Source organism: Quercus lobata, chromosome 2 (genome assembly GCF_001633185.2).
Source record: "Quercus lobata isolate SW786 chromosome 2, ValleyOak3.0 Primary Assembly, whole genome shotgun sequence".
Lineage (NCBI taxonomy): Eukaryota > Viridiplantae > Streptophyta > Magnoliopsida > Fagales > Fagaceae > Quercus > Quercus lobata.
Window position 1 is genome coordinate 40802978 of NC_044905.1, and position 20494 is coordinate 40823471.

General features: G+C 32.4%; 2 protein-coding genes across 3 annotated transcripts; one reads left to right on the forward strand and one right to left on the reverse strand.

Moving 5' to 3' along the window:
• Window positions 1-2135: 2135 nt before the first annotated feature.
• LOC115975618 (glucan endo-1,3-beta-glucosidase 13-like) lies at window positions 2136-6144 on the reverse strand. Its single transcript, XM_031096478.1, has 4 exons — window positions 5859-6144; window positions 3143-4417; window positions 2724-2754; window positions 2136-2618 (listed from the first exon to the last, which is right to left on the reverse strand). The coding sequence occupies exons 1-4, from the start codon at window positions 5911-5913 to the stop codon at window positions 2474-2476; spliced, it is 1506 nt and encodes a 501-aa protein (XP_030952338.1). The 5' UTR covers window positions 5914-6144; the 3' UTR covers window positions 2136-2473.
• Window positions 6145-14550: 8406 nt separating this feature from the next.
• On the forward strand, window positions 14551-19663 carry LOC115975619 (mitogen-activated protein kinase kinase 6). Of its 2 annotated transcripts, none has more exons than XM_031096480.1 (8): window positions 14551-14767; window positions 15209-15293; window positions 16214-16324; window positions 17261-17485; window positions 17594-17776; window positions 17983-18206; window positions 19172-19217; window positions 19308-19663. In XM_031096480.1, exons 1-8 carry the CDS (start codon window positions 14694-14696, stop codon window positions 19398-19400), a joined length of 1041 nt encoding a protein of 346 aa, XP_030952340.1. In that variant the 5' UTR covers window positions 14551-14693; the 3' UTR covers window positions 19401-19663. The 2 variants fall into 2 exon arrangements, with proteins under 2 accessions (XP_030952340.1, XP_030952339.1); XM_031096479.1 differs by having other exon boundaries at window positions 14552-14767; window positions 16214-16348.
• The last annotated feature ends 831 nt before the right edge of the window (window positions 19664-20494 follow it).

The following is a 20494-nucleotide window of genomic DNA, read 5'->3' on the forward strand; positions in this document are numbered from 1 at the left end:
CTTATAAAATCGTACTCTTTTTTTTTTCACAACATTTACACTTTCTCCAACATTTCTCATTCCTTTCACATTTTCATCTCTCCACTACCCTCTACCTTAATATCACTCTTTATCTTTCCCTTTATCTTCATTTTTTTTCTTTTTTTGTTTCTTCTTATTCTTATCCTCTTATTATAAATTTTTCATTATCTTTTCTATTCTATATTTCTATGTATAATTTTCCCTCACAAAAAAGGTTATTTCTCTCTCTCAATTTTTGATGGATTTTTATTTTTCTTGCATCTCTGCTTTAGGTTATTAATTTTTTGTATTTTTAATAATTCTACTTTGAGTTGATGCAATTTAGTTTTGTGTTTTAAGTTTTTTTCTTTTTTCTTTTTTGATCTCTCTGATTGTTAAATGTTATCCTATTGCATTATAAAGAATATAATATTATTTTATTACATAGCATGATTTGGATAATTTTATCATATAAGAATTTTACATAAGTTACATAGACAATAGTAAAACAATAATAATAATAAAATATATATTTATGAGATAATTCTAAAAAATTATCACGCGCTATGCGCAGGTCTACGATTAATTATGATAAATTGGGATAGGTAAAATATTATTTCATTTGTTCCAAATTATTGGTTGTGTATTTCATTTTGGGATGTCCCAAAAAATTTTCTTGTTTCTAAAATTAAAAGTCTAACATTAATTTACTGAGTTTCCTATCATGCCTACTAAACACAAGCATTTTAAACAATAAAATTTTTTTAGAACTTTGTTTAGACCCATTTTGGAAACTTCTATCTTTTTAAATAAGACTCTCAATTTGGAATTGAGCTAGTATTATTATTATTTTTTTTTAGGAGACACCATAAAAATAAATAAGAAAGAAGAGTTAATGAAGTAGTCAAAAATTTTGTAACTTAATAACATTACTTAATCTCTTTTTACAAAGACAATCAGGGTCTCGAATCTCTCATTTCCCACTTGTAATAATAATTTGAATTATAATAAATGAAATGAATGACCCATCCAAGCGTCCATCCAAAGGATTTGATGCCTGGTTTTACCAGTCTTCGCTACAAGATCAGCATGATCAAACAGAGTCGGTATGATTTTTTTTTTTTTTTTTTTTTTTTTTTTTTTTGAGAATGACAGAGTTGGTATGATTTGGCTGCGCACAATGTTGTCCTTTAGAAAGGGGATTATTTACAATTAATGATTTGCTTTGACGGAAGAAACTTTATTTAATTTAATGATGACACTTGTGCATTGACCATAACAGAGAACTAGCATAATTGTTCGTTGACTATAATAATATTTCTAATCTCAAAGACAAAGTAATAATGAGGTAAAAATCACTCAGCCAAAAAAAAGGTAATTACGTAAAATCTGCTGATTTAACGACCCATATTATTAAAGTAAGAAAGCCCATGTTGATTAATGATTATGAATCTGGGACCCTCACCCACCCTTGTAAGTATGAGAGTTGTGGTTTGAGTCATGGTGCTTTAGTTTTTAATGCTTTGCCCGCATGAATAGTCCCGAGCAATTTCGATAGTTCCACGTTATAGAATTCGGATTTAAGTGGACTAGGACAATGATAGTATGGGCTTTTTTTTCCTCAAAAAAAAAAAAAAAAAATTTCTGTCTCCTTCCTCTGGAGGAGAGAATCTGGACAGATCATTTCTTTTGCTTGATCCGTTGACCATTTTCATTTTGACTGCTACAGCTTCACTGGTCATTTCTTTTGCTAATTGCTAAGAGAAATAAATACTTGAGTTCTCTAGATTAGAGGTTTGTTAGTTTTTTCACCAATTACTAAATCAATTATCAGACTAAGCTATTAATAGGCCTATCAAATACTGCATAATTTAATTATGGATTCTTATTAGCTGAATAATTGATTTTTTTTTTTTTTTTTTTTTATGGGTTCAAGTTAGTTCAATGAATAAGGTCTCTTGTTTATGCCCAAAAAGTAGTTACAGCAACTTCATAACCCTAATTTTGGGTATTGTACCCGTAAATCTGATATTCTTTTATGTTTCTATGTTCAGTTCCTAATTGCCACCTACTTATTCTTTGTTCTTAAATTTCAGGTGAAGTTCAAAGATGACCTTAAAATCATACAAGAGATATCTCACACAGCATACTTGTACATTCACTTAACTATGATTTGCAATGATAAAAGTTCAAAAGCTACAACAAACTCATGGCACAAATTTGAGCCCTCAAGCATGCAAAAGCATATATATTTTAATATCCCACAAATGGCGTTGTCTTGCTTGCCATATTCTTAACACCTTTCACTATCATACAAAACTACACGGGGAGGGGATCAATCTAACAAATTACATTCTTCCTCATGCATTTGGGGAAAAATTTTCAAACTATTTACCTGTCCTTGCATCACTAGCACCACCACTGGTACTTCTCATTTCCATGGCAAAATCTTTACAGTTCTGAAAGATCAAACTTACCAGGCATGGCTAATATTCAAGAGTGAGAGGACAGTAACAAGAAGATAAATACAGATCCATGTTGAAACTTCATTCTTTGTAGAGGAGGAAGAAGAAGTTGAAGAAATTGCCGTTGTATTGCTTGCCACAGTTTTGTTGCTCCTGTGTAAATTGCCAACAGGACCTCATGTCAAAATGAATCATAAGAGTGTGTTTGATACATGAAGTGATTAAAGAAAAGAAGGTCATGTCAAATATTGAACTTACCCTGCTGTTAAATACAAGCAACTATCATAGCCTGCACAGTCAAAACACAAATAATTGTTTAGTGAGTCTAGAAATATATTGCACGGTTAATCTTACACAAAACTATATAGTTACGCAGCTCAGACACTTCAATAAAGTCATCAGGTCAAACTGATAAAATCATCTTAAGCAGCTTGTCAATTTTATAAATCCTATTCAAATTACTTTGCCAGGGCATTTGCAAGCTGAAGGAAGTTCAAGTTACAAGCAAAGGCCATGTCAAACACATACATATGCTTTTCAGAAAATTAGCTGCATCTGTTAAGCAGATGACTGGATGTGCTAGAGACAGGTAAAATTTCTTGTCCCTCAAAAAAGAGGGGAAAAATAGATTTTGAGGATATTCATATGAAAAGAGGTTGGATCCTAATAGTACTCACTTGGGTTCTTATCAACTTTAACTCCATTCCCTCCAAAGCTGCAGGCAATATCAGTAGCCCCATTTTGCTGGTAATAACTGTTGAAGGCATATGATGCATGAGAGATTGTAGTATCTGGCTCATAACAAGGCTGACTAGGCTGAATAGCAGTGCAGTCCACATTCCCAGGACCACAAGCCCAGTCCAAGGCATTCTGCAAGTCCTTTTCAGAAGCCTTACTTGAAGCTATGCACCATGTTGTTCCATTTGAACTGGTAATGTTCGACTCTGTAGTCATTACGGCAGCACCTTTTCCAGTGAAATCCAGGCTATAGACACTTGTCTGGTCAGGATAAAATAAGCCCCAGTTCCTCTCAGATTCCAACCCTGGCTTTCTATTTTCATTGAACAAAGAAAAGACATACACATCAAGCTCCTCTCCAGGCTTTGCAGGAGTACCAGTATTGTTAATGACATGCCGAATCAGATTGGTATTATAGGTCTGAGCATAATCAGGAGTTGCAGCTGACTCCTTAGGTGATCCTTTGGAAGGCCAGCCTGTTTCAGTGACCATGACTTTAATTGTTCTGAAATTTAGAGCCATCAGCGCAAAATAAAGAGCATCAATCTGGGCATCAAACATGTTTGTGTACAGCAAACCAGTGTTTGGATCAATAACTTCTGAAGATGACTCAAATAGAGCATAGTCTAGAGACACATTGTTCGGAGAGTCTCTGTAAGCATAGTAAGGATAAATATCAATCATGAAAGGTGACTGGTTCTCAGCCAAAAATTCCAGCATGGGCCTCAGGAAGAATGCATGGCTACTATTAAAAGCTCCAGCAGAGGGTGGGAATGATCGGGATAAAACTCCAAGGGAATGGGTACTTGAAACTTTGATCTTCTTGTGTAGACCAACTTTTCTAAGGGCTGCGAGGACATTATTCATGGCAGGTACCACTAAGGCAGAGACATTATTGGGGCTTTCTGTGACTTCAGCACCAACAGTTATGCATGTGATCTTAGTGGCTGGATAGTAAGGAAGGATGCTGTTCTTCAGCCATGTGTCTGCATTTGATTGGAACTGGGAGAAAGGCAATAAGTCTGAATTTGTAATTCCAATCATAAGTTCAACTCCAGTGTTTGAGAAGGCCTTGAGAACCTGAATATTGGAATCATAAATCCTAACATATTTTATGTTATGAAGTTGAACCAGCTGGGCCACTTTATCAGGTGTGGGGAGGTCATCAGCATTTCTTCCATAGCAAACTCCAATTGTGCTTCCCCTGCATAGATCTGTCACAGAAATTGATTAAATTCAAAGTTCTGAAATAAACTGCTGAGGCATTTCAAACTAAGAGAATAACCAGCAACTACGGCCATCATGATCCACTTAAACAATGGGAGATATAGAAGCTTTTTATCGAGTAAAAGTCACTTCTTTTTAACAAACGTATTTAAGTGCGCAAACAACACAGTAAATTAAAGGGTAACGATTCATTTTAAATGATAATAACACTTAAGAATGTGAGTTAACATGACCTCATGTTTCGACCATCCCATATGACACAGGACAGAACAAATGACTTATATGCAGTCCTTATCCATAAGAGTAATGCTATGAACACAGCAAGTTTCAAACGAATAAGTCCAGCACTAACACTACTTCATTATCTACTACTGACAATTTGCTACCTCAACGGTATTGAAAAAGTTGAGTATGTAGACTTATGTATCCTTAAAGACACACACCATTCGAGCCTTGGTCACAAAGGACAGCGGTCTTACAGACTACTAAACCCCATTGTTGGGAATTTGGGATGCTAAAAATTTAACAAGGTCATATAATTAACAAAAATGACTTCCAATCAAAAATCATAAGTTCAGAACTACTCTGCCACCTACTATAATCATCAAAAGAATATATATGGTATGGTGCATTAGTAACGGAGCTTACAAGCACTTAAACTAAAGATGTTCAGAGTTCTAAACTTGAACTTATTGAAGCTTAACTTCTGTTTGATTCAAAAGCAGTAAAATTAACTCGTGGATTTTCTGAGAATTGAAACAAGTTCAAAAGCAATGCAAATATCATGTGTGCATATAGTCTAACAATAAAGAAAGCTGATAATCACACTGCTTTATATTATATATAAGTATGTCAACTGTTCAAGGACAATTTATAAGGGGTACCCAAACTCAATAATTGCAATCTAGCTGTAACCCACACCCACCCTACAAAATTGCAATAGTATAAAAGAAAAAAATGAATATAGCACAACCCTGTAGACCCAAAAGAAGTTATTAATATTTTGCCCCAAAAATATATAGTATGTAAATAAAGACAGCTTTACCAAGATTAATAGGCTATTATAACAATGGGTTACTAAAGATACCCAGAAAAAAAGTTTTAAGATAATGATAGTCATTGATTAGTGAGCTAAACCAGGCCTTTTTCTCAACAAAGACGTCATTACAACAGCCAGAAAGAACAAAAACACCGACATTTTGCACAAACACTGTTCAAAATGTAGATTTGCTCTAATAATAAGGAAGACCAAGTTGTTGTTGAGAAGCGGAGATTAGTCCCATTAAAGAGAATAAAGATCTAAACAAAGCATCCAAAAAAAACACAGCTGAAACATTTCAAAGACCAACAAAACAGACATTAATTAAATTTAAACCCCAAGAAGAGAAATGCAGAAGAAGAATCTAGAATAGAGAATAAAGCACGGACCTAAAAGCATAAGCAAAAGTGAAGCTGTAAAGATAAGCCTGAACCCCCTGGCCATTAGGTCTTTCAAGCTAACAATGCTTCTTCTTCTTCTTCTTCTTCTACAAAAGTGATTAGTAACGTTCTTATATCTTCTTATAAAGAATCTAGAGAGGAGGGTAACGGCTCTTTTTCTGTTTAGTAGTTACTAGTTAGTGTAAAAGAAAAGAGTGTAAAACTGTGAACTTGCTTTAAAAGCTTAAAAAGAAGCTTAAAGGGTGATAAGTGTATATTTGTAGGGGGAAGGCTTTTTTTTTTGTTGGTTGTGGTTTGTGTCAGAAACTCAGGAGGCTGTGTCTGTCAGCATTGGGACCGGACTTCAGATTGGTTTATGAATTTTAGTTTAGTTAAACGCCTCGGTTCCGCAAAACTTTTTATTAGGATGTCTGTTTCGTTTTCCACTATTGGTACTACACATACACATATTCTCTCTCTCACAGTCTCACGAGCGACACAAACAAACCCACTTGTACTGTCAACGGTCCACGCCTAGGAGTGACTAGTGACATAAAAATGTTCAAAATCTCTCTCTCCCTCATTCGTCTTATCCTTTCAATGTCACAGGTATAAAATAAATAAAAGCAGATTTTTAGTAACGTTATTTTGTAAAAATATACAAATAAAAAAAAATGTAAAAATATATATAATATTATTTAAATAGTAAAAATTATTATTTATTAATTGTATTTACATTTTCAAGTGACTGGATTTGGGTCTTTTTGTTATTTTTGTTCATTTGGGTGCATTGGGCTTGTGTGGTATACATTTGCGTTTAGGGAATGTCTGGGCTTGGGTTACTTAGCTAGCTCCCTAGCTTTCAGGGGATGCCATAACTGCATCAGATTTTAGTAGGTCACTCCCAACAACATCATGTAAAAGCCCAACACTTTAATGCATGCAGTTTTTTTATAAATGTCTAATTGCACCTAGAAAAGTTTAGTTAGTTCAATTATATTTTTTTAAAAAAATCTATATATATATATATATAAGAAAAATACACACTGGTAACACTCGATTCAGACTATCATCCAAAAAACAAAAACAAAAATCGATCAAGATTAATAATTCTCGCCCATTTTTCATGCAACGATGGATGTGGCTTTCTATTTTCTTAACCAAAAAAAATGAGAGTTAAGAGTAATAGTTTACCATAGTAGTGATTCTGACACATGCAAAGATCCAAATTGAACCAACGTACAATCTATTTAAAGCTGAGAGAAAATTCAATTAAATTTCAAATTGAAATTTAATTAGAGTTTAATTTTGTACCGTATATCCCATCTAATCTAAACTTTTAAATTTTTATGGCAAATGAATTAATTTAACGTAAAAATTGAATTTCAATTATAGTTTAATTTTATGCCACATGTCTAATCTAATCTAAGTTTTTTTAATTTTTATGCCAAATGAGTTAAATCGGGGTAGAAAACAAGGAGTCTAATATAAAAAAACCATTAAAAAACCAAAAAAAAAAAAAAAAAAAAACCTAATCATATATCTAACTTTATATATAAAATTAGAGGAAGAGAGAGCTTGAATAATTTTATATTTATGAGCCATTTTTTCTACAACTAAAAATAATTCAAATTTATAACTTTATATATTAAACATCAAAGAAAATTCAATTAGAATCAAAATTGGATTTTGTTTTTGTTAGATTTTCATGAAAATTAAATTGTTTAGATTTTTGCTGTTATTTTTTCTCTAAGCTAATCAGCATATTTTTTATACTATTTCTATTCATACATTTTGTATGCTAAGATCTTGAACCTAAAAAATTGTAATTGAGCTAAAAGATCCCAAACACCTATCCACATTCAATTTAAGAGATACTATTATACTAATATATTATTTGTATTTTGTGTTGTATTTAGTAAAATTTCACGAACAATAATTGTAAATTAATATTATATATGTAGTATCTAATAGTGGTTTTCAAAATTATATATGTGGGGATAAGAGCCCAAGATCATATATTGGGCTTTGGGCTTTATTCGAGGATATAGATAGGTTTGAGGAGGAGTAAATAATTATTAGATATTCCTAATTCAGGTCCCATAAGTAGGGAGCAAATGAAAGGTTGTCCGAGGAGGAGCTCCTCCTCGGACTTGATGAATATAGTTCAAAATATATAATCCAGCAATTAGAGTGATCTTCCAAGAAACTCTAATGATAGGGACATGCCTCATGAATATACAAGAAGGAAGGAGACCTATAAATATCTAAGGGAAAGCTGCCACCTCTGTATTAAATGCACTGCAGCTACTTTTTTTGTCACATTTATGTGAAGAAGACCTCTGAACAGTGCTACCTTGACTACCACAACTTACAGAAAACCAGAAAAGATGTTTGATGGGACAGGTACTCAAGTAAAGGCTCAGATGATCAACAGATGTAGGATGAGGATGGTCCAGAGGAAGATATATAATGTGAAGGACTCTTTGTGAAAGGGGGGATCGGAAAAATAGAGAAAGAACACTGTAGCAATCTAAATTGTCTCTATATCAAACTGTGATCAATATATATAATTTTGACCTCCTCGGACTAAAAGTCCATTAATATCAATACTTCTTATTTATGCTTGATTGTCATTTAATTTAATACTAACCGTTGTTCAACTTATTAGGGCCTAGTTCTTTGACCCACTTTCTACAAATTTATTGTATTGAGTTCATTGGACCGAAATCCCATACACTTTGGGTTTGGGCCACAAATTAGGACTCTACAATATACAGAATAGTAATGTAATGAGAAACTTGGCATAACTAATAATCTAATATCATAAAAATTGTAAGGAAAAATCATTTTAGTACCTCTAAATGTCATGGTCGAACTATTTTCCTATATGTTTAATAACCTAAGCTAACGTCAATAGCATCACTTCAATTTTCCGTTCCTGTGCGTAAGCACGGATTACATACTAGTTTTACAAATTTTGAAAACACAATTGCAATAACAAATTTTTTTTTTTTTTTTTTTTTTTGGGAGATGGAATAACAAATGTATATGATGAGCCTAGGAAATACCATCGTCTATTAGTAACGACGGCTGTTATCGGATTGAAGGCCACCCACAATGAATCAACGGAAATAAGACCATTGAGGACTTTTCTATTGGGCATAAATGACGCAGACATTACAACAGTCATTAGAGACAATAAAGGATCTTGACCTAGAAATGTTTATCCAAAGATCCTATATAAACCACCAAGGACAAAAAAGAAGGGTATGTTCTTACTCAAATAATTGCTATTGCTTAATTCACAACAAACTCCTTGTGAGATTTAGCCTAACTTGAGTTTCGAAGGGTCCTCGGCAAACACCACACCAATGTGTCTTGGGATTATTGTTTTTATTTCTTTATAGGCAAGGAGGTTGATTGCCTATCCAAATTGACAAGGAACTCAATTGATGAATTTAGCTTTATCAGCTTGGTGCCGTCTGTGGGGACGACTGATTTTTTTTTTACAAAAAATCGTTGCTCTACCAACATCCTCAAGCAACAAAATGGAAATAGACGCATCAAATCAGCCTAATGGGACGCAAATGGCATTACAGATTCAAACTTTGGTCGCCAATGTAGATGAACTGAACCGACATAACCAGGAATTGAGATGGTGGGTATTACGAGAAGGTAGCTGCACCCCACCCAAAAGACAAGATCAACGTCATAATGAAGACGAACGTAGTCCAGAGGGTAGCAATGGGAGAAAGAGCATTGAAGGATAACACAGCCTTGACCACACCAAAGATGATTTGATAAGGGAGATGAGAAAATGGATGAAAGACTTGAAGAATGTGATGAAGGGAAAGGTGTCCAAAGATTTGGATAGCATGATAAGGTAGACTGACTATTCTTTCACAGCCAACATTCTAGAGTGCCCTTTACCACCGAAATTCCATTTCCCATCACTAGAAATGTATGATGGTACAAAGGATCCCCTAGACCATATAGAAACATTCAAGACTAGTTCAAAAAGCACATGCATTCAATAATTAAAATACTTGTGGTGCGAGCAAGAAAAAGTGTTTGGCCAAATCCAAAAAGAGGTTGACCACCTTCATTCACCAAGCGAATAATTTTCGCCTTGCGGGAACAAAAAAATCTTACAGAGAAAAAAGTCTAGGTTATGTTTGGTAACATTTTTTTTTTTTTTTTCAAAAACTTGTTTTTGGACATAGAAAGAATGAAACAATTTTCTTGTAATTTTTAAATCAAAAACATGTTTGGTTAGTTGAAATGAAAAAAGAGTTTTTCTGAAGAAAAAAAATAAAAAATATTAAAATACGTTGTTACTAGGATTCAAACTCTAACACTAACTTATTAAATCAGGCATGTGTTTTCATTGGCTTTTGAAAACTAGAAACTGAAAATAGTCTTTTGCCTATTTTCAATTTGCTTCAAAATTGAGTTTTGAAAACAGTTTTTGTTTTCTGTTCATTTTGGATTGCCAAACAAGTTTTTCAATCACATAAACAAAAACAAAAAAAAAAAACAAAAAAAAAAGTTTTTAGAAACAAAAAATAAAGGGAAAAAACAATTACCAAACATACTCCTAACATCATCCTTTAGTTTTCCAATATGAGACGAATAATACTAATTGTTAAAACTCCTCTCTTATTTGTGGAGGAAGACTTATAACATCTTCCTTCATCATTTTCAATTCGTGACTTGCAACATTTCTTTTTAGGGTTTGGTTTACCTTTAATACTTTTTTAACTATAATCTCTTTTTGTTTTAATGAGAAACTGTCACATCACCTACTAACTAAATAAAAGGTGGAAATTAAAACTCACAACCACTTACTATTGTGTATTTAAAATAAAAAGACACATCTAGTTAAAAAAGTACTGGAAGTAAGTCAAACTCTTCTTTTTATAACATTTTCACTCTTTTTATTACGTGAAAGTTGGGACTTGTATATTCTTAATTATTTATTTGTACCAAAAATTACTCAAGTTAGGGAAACGTTGAATTTCATAGCATGGTTCCTAAAGTTGAATTCTACCAGAGAAGGAAGGTCCTTGATGGCAAAGAAAAAAAGGACTCATAATGGGGCACTGAATTAGGGACCTCATTTCAAAAGCCTAAAAAAGAGGGGGTTTTACACCACACAAAGGTATGTAAGCATATTAATTAAGAAATCTCTTAGTAAACAAAAAAATTATTAAAAAAAAAAAAATCTTTTTCTGACTTTCTTCAATTCTTATCTTTTTCTTTTTGCAAGTGTTCGAGGTCTTAATTAATTTTACAAATTCTTACGTCATCAGTTATTATTTGTGATGCCATAGTAGTCCACCATCTAGTTAAACCTCAATTTGTCCTTAAAACCTTGAAAATCTCTTCTTCTTTTTTCTTCTTCTTTTTTATTTTTTTTATTTTTTTAAATTTTTTTTTAGCATTTGGTTTTTAGTATTGATTATAACGAGACTGGGGATAACATGACTGGGCTAGGTAGAATCATCGTGCCTCATCCCCACTTTTGGGCAAGGAAAACTCGTAATGGGCGAGAGCGAAGCAAGTCATGTCAAAGCATGATGGAGGCTTTTTTTTCCCATACCTAATGAGAGGGTTTCAAAAATGATGAGATGGGTATAAAAAAGAGAAAGGGATTATGGTACGAGTTTTGATAGAGAAAAAGATGAGTGTTTTGGGTAGAGCGGGTCCAAGATTGTTTAAGACCAATGACGAGAATTTTATAGGGGTATTTTTACATTTAAATATTACTTAAATAATATTTATTTACTTTTATTTAATTTCAAATCTATTATTAATTCTTACTTATTAATATGACTAATTCACCTAAAATGAGCAAATGATAATCACTCTATAGGTTTTACAAACTGACATATCACTAATAAAAGAAAAGTTATTTAAATATTCATTTTATTATATTATTTAAGTAACACCAATTATATTCCTATCACATCAATTTGTAAATTTTTGTCCTAAAATTTGTATTAACTTTTGCATTTTTCATACACTTAATGGTGACTGTGTTGTATTTCTATTAATTATTTTCTTTCTTTTTTGTGGAGAAAATGCTAAACTTATTACAAATATTACTACAAAAAGCTTACAAACTGATGTGGTAATGAGGTGACACTTCGACAAAAGAATAAATGAGTATTGAATTATTTCATTGATGGCATATCAATTTGTAAGACCTATGTAATAAAACTTGTAATATACTAGTATCACTCTAATATTTTAGGCCTTCTTAAGATTGGGAAAAAAAATATACACCTAACTCATGCTTTTTCTTTAATTAAAAAAAATTTTAAAAAAAAAAAAAAAAAAAAAAAAAAAAAAAAAAAAAAACCTTACTGCCCCATGTTTCGGGGGGAATAATAATTTAATATGTATTTTATATTAAAAAAAATTTTGGTGCCTAAACTCTAGCTCATGGTTATCTTTGGTCCATGAAGTTTGAAATGATTGCTTTTAATCCCTCAAAATCTTAAAGTGTCACTTTAGCACCTAATAACATGTCTAATATAGTAATGATGTGTCAATTTTTAGTTCGATGACATCATTGTTTTGTTGGAGAGATTTAATGGATGTTAATGAAATGACCAAAAGTGATCACTTAAAGGTTTTTAGGGACTAAAAGCAATCATTTCAAAATTTTCATAGACTAAAATTGTTTAAAAGGATAAAGATTTTAGGACCAACAATGTATTTTGCCTAAAACTTTTATTATAAATATAATATGTATATAGAAGATTAAAATATATATAAATATTGAATAATATATACATACTTAGGGCAGGCAAGAAGTGAGAAGAGATAAGACAAGATGAGACAAAAAAAATATTGTTCAAGTTGGGGCAGGAGAGGGTGGGTCAAGTAGGGTGGAAATTTGGAACATTTTTGCCATCATATTGGATCATGCAAAACCCAAAAAAATGCAAGATGGATAACACCATTCACAAAAATGCACAAAAGAAAACCACTTAGTATTGGTGGTGCTAGAAAGCTATATAGATATTTTTAGCACCACCAAATACAAATTTATGACTACATTGGTGGGGGCAAAGCCAAATAATTTGGCGCCACAGCTACATTGCACAGCTAAAATTGGCTGTGCACTATAGCTCATAGGTAAAAATAAATAAATAAATAAATTGTGTGTTTACGCTGCTTTATTTTAAATATATTATTTTATTCATGTGTTCACACTACTTTGTAGTGAATATATTATTTTATTATAATAGATATATTATTTTATTGTGTTGAAAGCTAAAATAAAACTACTGATGTTCGGTATTTTGTAAAATGAGAAGGTAAGATGAATAAAATAGCTTTTTGTGGAGCCATATTACTAAATTTTTGGCTCCACCAATGTGGATGCTATTACATCTGGAAATGCATTTCTGATTTACAACATGCTATAGGGTGATGTATATTTGCATAACACTACAGCTTCATGCAAATGAAAATCTTCTTTTTTTTATTCCCCTCTCTCCTCTAACATTCTTCCCCCTCTTTTATATTTGCTAGATGTAAGTAGAAAACATATTATTTTAATGTGATGGAATGATCCAATATATATATATATATATATATAATGCAATTTTTTGAAGATAAAATAAATAAAATGAGTTTGATGCAAAAATGCAAAATTTGGTTGGCAGTTTTAAGTCTTAAGTCTCAAGTCTACATCCCTCATTTGCGAAAAGCTAGTAGACAGTTTGTTTTAAAAATAACTTATTTAGCTAAAACTGATTTTTTTTTTTTTTTAAAAGTACTATAGATAAAGCTAAAATGTAGCTAGTAAGACCTATGAAAATATCAAAGAGTGTAATAAAACTCATGAATAGTAATAAAAATAAATTAAATAGTAAAAAAAACTGGTTTTTTAAACAAATGTCAAGTGCAACAGGATGAATAAAGCAGAGAGTAGTTTAAGAAAGAGCAAGACTTAGGTATAGTACTTAAGTGCTGTTCTTTAGGTTCCCTTTTTAAGATTCTGCTATGTGGATTTTTTCTCATGGAAAAGAAGTCTATTTTTTAGTTAAATTGTCCCATGACAAAATTTTAAGAGGAAAACTTAAGCAGTACCTAAACTATTATACCTAAGTTTTTTATTTATTTATTTATTTATTTTTGGTTTTATTTAAGAAACAAACACACACAGGGGAGAGGAAAAGTGATTCTAACACATTACTTAAAAGAGTACATTAATAGAGGTTGAAGGAAGGTGGAGGAGAAAATTGAGAAAAAACAAAAAAGGAAAAATATTTGGGCTTGCAAAAAAAGCAGAGCAAAAACAGAGTAACAAAGTAAAAAGAGTAGAACTTAGAGGAACTCTTTTGTACATGTCATCGGAATCAGTTAATTACAATGAGTACGAATCGCCGGCGGATATTTGGGCTTGTTGAGTTGTAGTTGTAGTGATAATATTTTTATATTATTTTTATTTTACTTTATATTATTTTAATGTGTAGTATGGTAAAATTAAATTTTGAGATGTTAGGTATGTTGTAAAATGGTATGATATAATTGATAAAATAGTTTTTTGAAATGGTAAAATGAGATAGAGTAGCACTTACTTATGCTAATGCTCTAAGATAACTATATCTAAGTTTTATCCAAGTCAAAAATGTTATATTTATTTGCGCGGTCTTCTTCGTTTGAATTTTCCTTTAGTGTCCACTTTTATTAGTCTTTTAATAACAAATCACAAATACTATAAAATTCTCAGTCTCTCTCTCAAAAGAAAGACTGAGTCTGCTTCTTCTGAAACCCTAGAACCAGTTAGAATATATTCGCAAAACAAATACGAAAACCCTTATCATGAAGACTAAGACGCCATTGAATCAACTCAAGCTCTCGGTGCCTGCTCAAGAAACCCCTATCACTTCCTTCTTGTACGTTTCCCTATTCCTCTTTTTTCAATTCCATCTTTTTTACTTCTAAACTATCGATCTTTGTAATTGCTTATCATTCTTTCTTTGCTTCTTTGATTCTCTTTGCTTCTGCTCTGTTTGCTTACCGTTAAAATGTATTAAAAAAAACAGCTAAGAATTTGGAAGTTTGTGTCTTTAGCTTTTTGATTTTGATCATCAGCTCACTGATTGTGGGGTAAAGTGTAAATGTTTAATTTCATATTTGGGAGCAAAGAAACTTATTAACCCTTTTCACTATAATTGTTCTTATTGGATTTATTTATTTATTATTTTTTATTTCAAGTTGGGATTTAAAAGATTTGAAAAAACAATAGGATTAATTTAATTTTACTTTTTTCCTGGATACACCGAAAAGCAAGTTTAAGAAAAAAAATTTCTTGATTAAATAAGGTAAATTTTCAGGACTGCAAGTGGCACATTTCATGATGGAGATTTTTTCTTAAACCAGAAAGGGTTGCGGCTCATCTCTGAAGAAAAGGTGTCCCGTGTAAGTATATCTTGATTCGGTTCCTATCTTGTGGGCACTTGTGTTTTGGCTGAATCATTTGTGCTTGTTTTAGTTTTTATCAGTAATATATGATATATTTTACTTTCAATCTGTGTGAATAAAAATTATCGGAATTTGGAGGAGTTCTGCAGTGATAATCAGTCTCTTGATGAGGTTAAAGTGCTAATGAGTCTTTTAATGAGGTCTAAATTATACAACAGTACTGTAAACTAAGTTGATACTACTAGTTCACTAATCCTTTAACTGCCTTTTGCTGTCCCAATATTTTGTATCTTCTACCTTGATGAATTACTTTCCCTTATAAGTCATCAACTACATTTCCAGGAGTTTGAACAGGTCATGTTTAAGTTAACCCTGCAAAACCTTAATCTTGGAGAACTGGGAAAGCAGCCCTGTTGGTCCAAATTTAAATTTTTACAGTTCAGATACATTTTTTTGGGTAGTTTCCTTGTTCTTTTTCCAATTTAACCTTTTTTTTTCATCCTTAAGGAGTTCATGCCAGCCTTTCTCTTTTTGTAATTATTTTTGGTATGCTTCTTGGAGACTTCTGAATGCTCCAAATTTGATGTCTAGTGACTAGTCAACCCATCTCCTAATTAAAAGACATAAGTCCAACATTTTCAAGTGCCATGCCTCTGATGATAGATATCATCATACCTATTTCAAACAACTTGGCTTCTTATTCCATTAGGACTTATTGCACACCCTCTTCACCTTCATGCTTTGTATTGGTGTTGTCTTATTTTTTGTATTCTTTGGGATTAAGGCTTGGCTGTTATTGTTCATTTTCATACAACACTTATCCTTCATTGCCTACTCCCCCCCCCCCACTTCTTTTGTTTTATCTATAAGATATTTGAGCCCTCATAAAATTAGCTTTTCTTGTTGTGTTTGGACAGCCTTCTGACAGTAAGGAGCTAGATATTGAATTCTCATTGGAAGATCTTGAGACTATTAAAGTCATCGGAAAGGGAAGCGGCGGTGTAGTTCAGCTTGTTCGCCATAAATGGGTTGGAAAATTATTTGCCTTGAAGGTCATGGTTCCAGCAAAACCAATTTTTGGACTTGCCTATATATAATAATATATTTATTGTTAGAATAGTGGTTAAATGATTAAATTTACCATTTTTTAACAACTTAAGCTTTTAGGACAAGTAGTAGTATATCAATTATCATATAATTTTAACTTTCAACTCAAAACTTTATATGGTTACATGTCATGTGAAGTAATGAAAATGATGTTAAAACTTTTAATTTCATTGAGAGTATATGAATTCTTTTTAAGGTCTGAATACATATAGGGGGAATTCTAAAAAATAATATATGTAGGGGGAATGACTATATACATTCTTGGAGAAGTCAAGTGCGAAGGTGACAGGTGATTCTGTCTTTAGTCATATAAGATGTATGTGCTATGGATGAAAATGCAGTAGGAAAAGCATGGAAATGTGTGGTAAGGGAGAGGATGGCCTGCGTAATTAGTAATTACTACTTGCTAGTTTAAATGGCAGGGGTTGAAGTTTAAATAGTTATGGGAGCTTATCAAAATTGACTTAGTGGAGACATGGGGTAAGACCAAAATAAGTGACTATGTACGAAACTACAGACTGGCAGAACTGGAAATCTGTTGGCCTGCTTCTCTAATTATCTATGGTGCTGGCTTGTCAACTTCTTGGTAACCTATTATTGAAATTACAATCCTCTATATTTGTTATGGCATCATTTCTTAGTTTTATCTATAATTTTGGACAATTGAGGCTAACATCTTATTCAGAATTCAGAAACTTGCTTTGACATCTTCTCTCAATGTATTTGCAATTGTGGCTTCTTCTATGTTGAGTTCAGTGTTACATTACATATACTAAGATCTCAAATGATCTAGACATTAGCACTTCTGATCTAGGTAGTCGTCTTTGTGTTAACCAGAAGGTACTTTTTTATAACAGGTCATCCAAATGAACATACAAGAGGATATACGTAAGCAGATTGTGCAGGAGCTGAAAATAAATCAAGTATCTCAATGTTCAAATGTTGTAGTTTGCTATCATTCTTTCTATCACAATGGAGCTATTTCCCTTGTGTTAGAATACATGGATCGTGGATCCCTAGCAGATGTGATTAGACAAGTTAAAACGGTTCTTGAGCCATATCTTGCTGTTGTCTGCAAGCAGGTCTATGAGCTAATTTCCTCTTGCTTTAAGACTAAGTTAAGATTGATAAGTCTGCAACATTTGAAGAAAATCATGTCATATGACTAAAGATCTACATTTATAATCCAGGTTTTACTGGGTCTTGTGTACCTGCACCATGAAAGACATGTAATACATAGGGACATCAAACCATCCAATTTGCTGGTAAACCACAAAGGGGAGGTGAAGATTACTGATTTTGGTGTGAGTGCAGTGCTAGCTAGCTCTATGGGTCAAAGGGATACATTTGTGGGAACCTATAACTACATGTCGGTAGGTGGAGTTTCTTACCTTCTATAACACCCTAATTCATTGCTCCAATTTTTATTTATTTATTATGATGCAAGCTTTTGCTTTAGTGCTTAAAGCATATTGTTTTCTCATTTCAATCCCACATAAAGCATATTCTGGTGGGATGATTATCCCCCCCCACCCCCAAAAAAAAAAAAATTGACTAATGCTTTTAATTTGTGTTTTAGCCAGAGAGAATCAGTGGGAGCACTTATGATTATAGCAGTGATATTTGGAGTTTGGGCATGGTAGTGCTTGAGTGTGCAATAGGACGGTTTCCTTATCTGCAATCTGAAGATCAGCAAAGCTGGCCAAGCTTTTATGAGCTTTTGGAGGCAATTGTGGAAAGCCCACCACCTTCAGCTCCATCAGATCAGTTCTCCCCAGAATTCTGTTCATTTGTGTCAGCCTGGTAATGAACTACATGTGTTCATGTGATATTCAATTTTGTTAGTTTGGTGTGTTGCAGTTTTGACTTTGTCAGCCTTTAGGTGTAAATGTTTTCTCTTTCTGTCATGTAGACTTTTGATTTTTGGACTACCAGCCATTTCAATGTTTTTATTATTTTAAAGCCTTTATAGGTATATATTTTTTACCCCAAGTAAGTTAAAGTTGATGTTTGGTTCTTGAGTAGCCTAATCCCACCTATTCATTCTACTTATTCAAATGTTAGAGAGGCCCTGTTGAAGCTGCATTAATTCTATTGTGGGATGACTGTTCAAGAAATTGATTTTGCTTGAGAAGTATGAGGAGCTTTGTTATCATTATAGCTATAATGTTATTGTGAGAGAGAACTTATGCTAGCATGAATGAAGATATCTAATGTCCTCATGGCTACCTGATAACAGCCTTCTCCTGTCTAAAAATTATGTATATGTTAAGCCGCAGCTTTTTAATATTTTAAGCCAATTTGTATTGCATTGAATACCCTATACTGAATTATTGAGCTTTTTAACTTTTCAAATGAAACAGCTCATACCTGCTTCTATAGGGTATCATTTCAAAAGATTAGCTTGAAGTTATTTAACTAAATAACAAGAAGTTATAATTTTGATGTATTAATTTTTGAGAGAATTTCAATTAGCTGTCCTCATGTTGTTTCCAACATATGCTCTCTACTTTGATCTCAATTGCTCAAAAAGATGCCCCTACAATCACTTGGAAATCAGTCTAAATAACAAGATTGTTTTCTGCATGTAGTATCTATTATCTTCTGACACTGGAAAATTAGAGCTGAAATATTGCCTGCCAACACTGTCTTCCAAGTAATATAACATTTTCACTTGGATTGACACAATTAGGAATGCTTTACTCTTCCATTTTATAGTTTTCGGTTCATGATTTATGTGCTGATCTTGTTTCCAATTGCAATTGCAGCATACAAAAGAATCCCCAAGATAGATCATCATCGTTGGACCTTTTGGTAAGTAACTTGGTGTATGTCTGTATGGATTTAAGAAATTCATGTTGTATTGGTCAGAGTCTTCATAGCTAACTCTTTTTTTGTTTCCAGAGTCACCCTTTTATCAAAAAGTTCGAAGATAAAGACATTGATTTCGGGATTCTTGTAGGTAGCTTGGAACCTCCTGTAAATTTCCCTCGATAAATTTCCCTGTAATGTCATATTTTGAGTGTTAAAATGTTATAACTTGTGTATCAGTCATCAGTCTTGGTCAAACATTTTATGGATTTTCATGTAACAATTGAGCATAAGATCTGTTATTCTATAGAATTCAATTTACGTATAAGATAATGTTTGTCTGGATATCATACGCACCAAACCTGCTATTGGTATGTAGTCTTAGAATTTATAACGGACAAGTTCTAATGATGATAGTCTGCGCCCCATTAAAGCTGTAGGCGGAGAAATGAGACTGTTGATTCTGTATTTTGTCCGTTTGTGTTTTGTTGCTTTCCTGAAAATTTTCACTTGGTTGCAACGTATCTAGACCAGCAAAGCTTGTTCATGATGAAACTTAGGATGAGAAATTGACTTAGGATCTGTTTGGAAACAACTTATTTAGTTGAAACTGAAATTTTTTTTGCTGAAAGTATTATAAATAAAGCTAAAAATTAGCAAAAATAGTACCGTGGGACTTATAAATAGTATTAAAAAGTGCAATAGTACTCATGAATAGTAGTAAAAATAAACTAAATAATAAAAAGATTGTGTTAATGAGTACTGCAAGGTGTCCGTTAACAACAATTTTTTAATCTTTTTTTGACAAAATTTTTATCTTTTTTGTAGTTTTATGTTATTTTTTCAGTTTTACAAGTATTATTTAGTGTATTTTTTGACATTTTTTTGTCTTTTTTGCACCTTAACAAGCACCAAGTGGTGCTTGTTAACATTTAAGCTAATTCCAAATGCAACCTTAAAGCTTATGAATTGCTGGTTTTGTTCAGTCTAGTTATTGGCATCTAATATGACTCCCATAAACTATACACACTTTTTTAGTATTTTACTATGTTTGTTTCCTTGCAAAATTCGATCAACCTTAAATATGTTTTCGGTTCACTATAAAATCTTTTGTAAAATTTTGTTAAACGTTTTATAAAAAAAAAAATTGGTAAAACATTTTACAAAAACACATAATGGCTCTTCATTCATCTAATTGACAAGTGACCAGTTTGGTGGGTGGGGCTAGGGCCTGTGCTAGTAGGTTCAACCTAGGAGTGACCTGGCAAAAACTTAAATTT